Here is a 6,000-nt window from a genome sequence, read left to right on the forward strand (position 1 = left end):
AACCGTAAACAAACTTTTTTGGCTATTTGTTGAACATTACATAATATTATTAAACGTTGTTTTCATTAGTACCTATTTTTAGTCATTGATCATCTACTGAGATACATTAATCAAACTTTGGCTCATGGGTCGCCTGTATTCAGTTACCTCGTACTTATATCAAACCGACGACACGAAGTAACCTCATGCGCTCTCTTTTTTTCACTACTTTTGTTTGTTTAATGACCTTCTGCATACGCAGTAATGGAGCAGTAATATAGTCTATGATAGAATTAAATTAAATTCCGAAGAGCAATATCAGAACGATGTCATCTCCTCACTTTCCTCAATGCGTCAGGGCTGTAAACTCTGGAAATATTTCGAGAGTAAATAAGACCAACTTATTAAATTTTTGTTTCAGTGTTTTTCATCTGTTTCCTGCCATACCACGCACTTGAAGTATGGTACTACCTTTCACCGACTGCGGAATCAGATTACAACGATTTCACCCATGCATTGAGAATAATCGCTTTTTGTCTGAGGTTTGTCTATTACACTTTTACTTATTGTATAGACTGTAGCGTTATCATAAAGTAGAAGGAAACATTGCAGTGTCAATGTACTTTTATAAGTCCATATTACAGGGAGAGACTCTTTTACAAGAGATGACACATTGCTGTTTTTATAATATTGCTATTTTTTATTTTTATATTTAAGGTTTTTTTACCTGCACTTGGAGAAAATGTAAAATTTTATTTGGATTATATATTTGCTATTTCCTCAAAGTGTAGGCGAAAACCCTTTAATCAACAGCTTTCCAGTTAATAAACAGCAGGGTGATTAAGTATCTCACGACAGGCTTGCGTCAGGCGTAAATCTTGCGATCTTTGCTGTCAAACGTAACTTTTGTATTTTTATTGTATCCAAAAGTGTTGTTTACGCCTGTCGCAAGCCTGTTGTGAGATACGCAATCAACGTGCGGGTTAAATGGCTTTACTTGTTTTATAAGGACAGAGGGTGTAACAACGCCAATTTAAGTGACAAGCAAGGTTTATTCAAGGACCCATAAGTTAACTCGAGCGAAACAAAGTAGAACATCTAGTTAGTTATAAAATTTGTATCGCATGTTCTAAGTTTTAAACTATAATCTAGGTCTATCAAAGTGAATGGAAATTGATTAACTTGTTTTGTTTACTTAGGTGAAAGGTGAAAGAGAAGTTACACAGTGTTTATAATGAGACCTTCGACAGAAAGGAGATGGTATTTGCGTCAAGGCAGAAAATTGTGTGTATGTTTGTTACTATTTCCATAAATATTTACTTGATCTATAGTGATACGGTTTTGGGGCATCACACACTCGTAGGTGAACACGGTTTATATGAGGGTTACGAGGTTTTGTAACGTTTAAAGCGTTACAGTGGTAACTACTAGTTCTGGTTTACCTAAATTGTCTAAACCCAAAATCACTTAGAACTAAGTTTTATTGACACGTCAAAAAGGGCACTGCTTTTAGATCTATTCTTGTACGACAGAATAGGCACTAGTTCTTACCTTAGGTACCTTGCTACTTTTCTGCAAGTTTCTAGACATGGCCTAATAAATCTTTTGTTGATTTAATCTTGTTTTTTGTTTCAATTATACAATTCTCAATAGGAAAAAACATGTCTTTAAACAGAAACTCTTTGATAAAGAAGACAAAGTTATTTAATTATTTTTCAAATTCGTGTAATACCAAAAAGCTTTTTTATATACTCAAATTTATTACTCTATAAAGAGATTCTTTAAGGATAATGAAGTAGATAATAAATAATACGATGCTGAACTTTAAGATGTAATTTTTGAGAAGTTTGGATTTAAAGACACGTTTCCGAGTTTCGGGATAAAGTACGCAAATCTCAACTTTTACTACTAAAACTTCACTTCTAAAGTTGATCAGCGGTAATATTTATGAGCAATTTGCATCGCAGCTCAGGTAACAACTCATCGCATCAATCTTGAAGATGAGATCGGCTGTCATCGAGACACGAGAGGATGGTTTTTTATATTGTATTTTCCCTATCATCACTCATGATAATGGATTCGCTTTGGATTCGCGTTAGAGGCTACGTTACATTGTTCCAGAAGTTATCCTATTTCACTAAAGATCAAAAGTCTTTTATTTTTTTATTCCACTACAAGTTAGTCCTTGACTGCAATCTCACCTGGTGTGAGTGTTGATGCAGTATGAAAATTAAGTTTAATTTGCTATACGTCACGAACAGCAGGACAATCTGTATGGTGTATAGCAAATTAATTTTCATAATATATTGTGGATTCCTGCAAAGTAACGCCTGCTTCTATTCAATAGTGATGATGCAGTCTGAGATGGTAGCGGGCTTACCTGTTAGGGAGTATGGTAGACATAGCCCTAATCGGCTTCTACGCGACATCGCACTGGAACACTAAATCGCTTAGCGGCACATCTTTGTCGGTAGGGTGGTAACTAGTAACGACCAAAACCTCCCACTAGACCAGAACAGAGAAAATTATAAATTCCCAAACTGCCCCTGCCAGGAATCGGACCCAGGACCTCCTACTTAAATGCACAGCGCTCACCGTTGCGCTAGGGAGATCGTCGAGTTTAGAGTGTCAATGCAAATCAACCTCAAATTTTTAAGTCTTTTTAAAAATTTTGTAAAAATAGCGGAGCCCACCCCGTGCTTTGGAGGGAACTTAAAGCCATCAGCCATCATCATTATCGCCATCGCCCATGTTAATGCCTTATAATCTACTTTGAAGCCCTTTTCTTCTGAGAGAGAAGTGAAGTCCTCAGAAGAGAATAGAACTTATAATTTTTATCAAATTCCAATAACGTTACTTTTTTGGCGAGGTTGGGCACCTTCTCATTAATCTAGTATGTAATTAGCATAACCAAGTACTGATCGTGAGGTCCTGAGTTACGGACATACAATGTTTATGCCATTGTTGAATTCTGGGTCTTGGAGAATACTTGGGGCAGCGTGGAAGGTCTTAATTCCTCTATTCTACGAGAGATAAATTTATGAAAACAATACTATTGAATATGTTATAAACACTAATGGGTTTGAAACTTAATGCAGACAAAGTTACTAAATGTAAAAAAATAACATAATTTTTTAATAAACACCAGTTTCCTCAACTCCTGTGTAAACCCGGTCGCCCTATACTGCGTGAGTGGCGTCTTCAGGCAACACTTCAATCGCTACCTCTGCTGCCGACGTGGTGCGCTCCACCCCACATGCAGCTCTAGGCTGTCCAGAACTGCCATATGCGAGACCTCCTTTAGAAGCACCCAACGACACCGCTGCAATAGGTATGCATTGATATATCTTTATACCTCTACCAGATTTATCAACTCCTGCGTGAACCCGATCGCGCTGTGCAGCATGAGTGACGTGTACAAGAAGTATTTCATCAGATACGTTTGCTGCAAGAAGGATGTTCTTCATGCAAGGAACAGTTCGAGGTTGAGGAGGTTGACTCGTGATACAGCACTCGGGAACTCACAGCGTCATACGTTCAAAAGGTAGGAAACGTAACTTTAACATCGATGACGGTTCTGTTGAGTTATTTAATCTATGCAGCGCAGTTTATAGACATAAATAAGTCATCGTTGATGAAAAAACTATTATGAAGAGTTTTAAAAGGTGAGTATTGAAGAGTTTGATCTAATACAAGCACTTTAATTTCTGAAGTCCGGTTGGTGAAATGAGACGCTACTTAAGTACATGTATCAAGATCATTTTGGAACTAGTTATACTATATATATATAAATCGTGCGTTAGGATAAAATGTAAAGATTTTAAATGTGTGTGTGGATGTTAGTTTCATGAACCACGAAATAAATATCATCACTGCAAGACGTATGCTTTCTATGTCAATCTCTCCAAGCAAATTAGTTCAGGTTACTGAGATTGTAAACATGGCGACAGATACTGTCAGTTCTAGACAACACATACTCTTAAACAATTAATTATTTTAGGATATAATTTAAATACAAAATCTCTCACAGTTCCGTTGATCCAGATGTGGTGAACTTTAAAAAGCAAGATTGAATGAAACAGACAGATAGTCGGATGGCCAAATAATGAGTTTCAAAGATATGTATTTTGGAAGGCAGTGTTGCAGCCTCGTCGCCCTTAAATTAACTTCCTGGGTCTATATGGAAATTGTTTTCTTTTTAATGCCTCTTGGGAAATGTCAGTTCTTGAAATATGATTGTAATTCTTGATACTATTTCATCAGCTAACCTATCCTGCAGAATTTAAGTGTCAATTAACCAATGGTCATCCATTGTCGAAAATAGGTATTTTTGCAAAGATTTCTACACTCCATGTTCTGGTGCTGCTTGCATCTATCGATTGCCTTTGGTTTCATCTAAACATCTAGAGGGGAGGTTACCAATATTGCGCTTTGCAGTACAGGGACGTGATTAGGTCTGAACTCTTTCTTAAAATATAAAACATTTTATAGCCATTTTTCATGTTTAACAGGAATCCCACGGAAAGCATCGTAATATCGAATTACGACTATGGCAGCACAAAAAAGAAAAATAACATCATATCCAGAAACAGCAACGACGGAGTCACCATCATGACCGTCAGGGACCCCAGTGACTTCATGAATGACGTCAACGAAAAGTGTATTGAAAGGTAGACAGTGATCTAAAACTGACAAGTGAATAGACAGTGATATACTACTACAAATCATTAAACATAGTATACAACGTGTAACCGAGTTACGAAATAATATTGAAGGATAGTATATGACAAAAGGAATCATGTAAAAATATTAAATCAAAAGAAGCATATTTATTTTTCCATACAAACGAATTTAAAACATTCTTACTGTTTACTTATTATAACCCTATTGAAGATAAAAGACCGACACGTGCATACAAATAATAAAGTGAAAGGAGTCACATGATTTTAGTTTTGCATATGATGTTAGGGTTGTATCTGATTTCTTTCAGTAAAAACTATGGCAATGCTTTACTCAAAAACTATTAGGTTTTCGGTTTCACAGATAAGTCTCCGAGACAGTACATAATGCTCCTCTAAAGCCTGTGAATTATTATTTCGGTTTCGTTTAAACGTTGTATATTACTGTAACCTTAGGATAAGATTTATATTCTCGCAATCGTTGAGTCGCTTTAGAGTACCGAAACACTATAAAGTCAAAGTGAAATAGATCTAATATTACCACTTTTAGAGTTGCAAATTCTGTACTAACGATTTTGCTTAGAAACGTTTCGCCAAGAGCATTTGCTGTGGATATTTTCAGAAATATGAGCTTTAAAACAAGGTCTATAATTTCCATTTAGCCACACACTAATGTTTCAACATTCGAAAAGGCACGTGAGCTCACCCAATTGTTTTGACACTAAACATGAAAACAATTACATTGTTATCTATCATGTCATTATATAATGCTCTTTGCATTGCATACGGCTGTACACAAAGATACAAAATAAAAAAGAAATTGGTACGTTTAAAAATATTTTTATCCTACTAATGTATAATAGTGAGAAGAATTACGCTTGGCGAAAAAAATCTTAAGTGGCAAAAATCATTTAAAATTAGGACTTGAAGAATGTAAAAACGATTATAAATAAGTGAACTAAAAATTATAAGTAAAATTAATTCGGTCTCTACTACTATCAAAAGACAATCAAATTAGGATAAAACAAGCTTATTGTTGTTTTGTAATTTTATTTCTGACTATCTTGTAAATATATTGTATCAGTCGTACTTTAATGCCAAAGGTGTAAAATAAATGTATATTTTTAGTATACCATACATAACAAAAGAGCTGGACCCTGATTCTCTATGCTACAATAACTCCGCACAAAATGCATTTTGTGATGTAAATATGCACTTCCTCACTGTATACAGATTGTTCCGTAGGTATTCTTATCACTGTCTCGTAATATATTCTTAGCTGTTATTCTTTGACAATGGCACAATTCAAAATAACTGGTTGTGAATTTGCCGAGACTCATTC

At 35.4% G+C, this 6,000-nt stretch overlaps 1 protein-coding gene across 1 annotated transcript in view; it reads left to right on the forward strand.

Moving 5' to 3' along the window:
* The window catches only part of LOC120631056 (neuropeptide CCHamide-2 receptor-like), a 109,143-nt gene extending 104,432 nt beyond the window's left edge, over nt 1-4,711 (forward strand). Inside the window, exons 6-8 of the mRNA XM_039900469.1 lie at nt 401-521; nt 3,128-3,310; nt 4,491-4,711. Coding sequence (XP_039756403.1) covers nt 401-521; nt 3,128-3,310; nt 4,491-4,653 — 467 coding nt within the window. The 3' untranslated portion in view covers nt 4,654-4,711. The remainder of the gene's footprint in view (nt 1-400; nt 522-3,127; nt 3,311-4,490) is intronic.
* Nucleotides 4,712-6,000: the final 1,289 nt, after the last annotated feature.

Source organism: Pararge aegeria, chromosome 17 (genome assembly GCF_905163445.1).
Source record: "Pararge aegeria chromosome 17, ilParAegt1.1, whole genome shotgun sequence".
Classification (NCBI taxonomy): Eukaryota; Metazoa; Arthropoda; class Insecta; order Lepidoptera; family Nymphalidae; genus Pararge; species Pararge aegeria.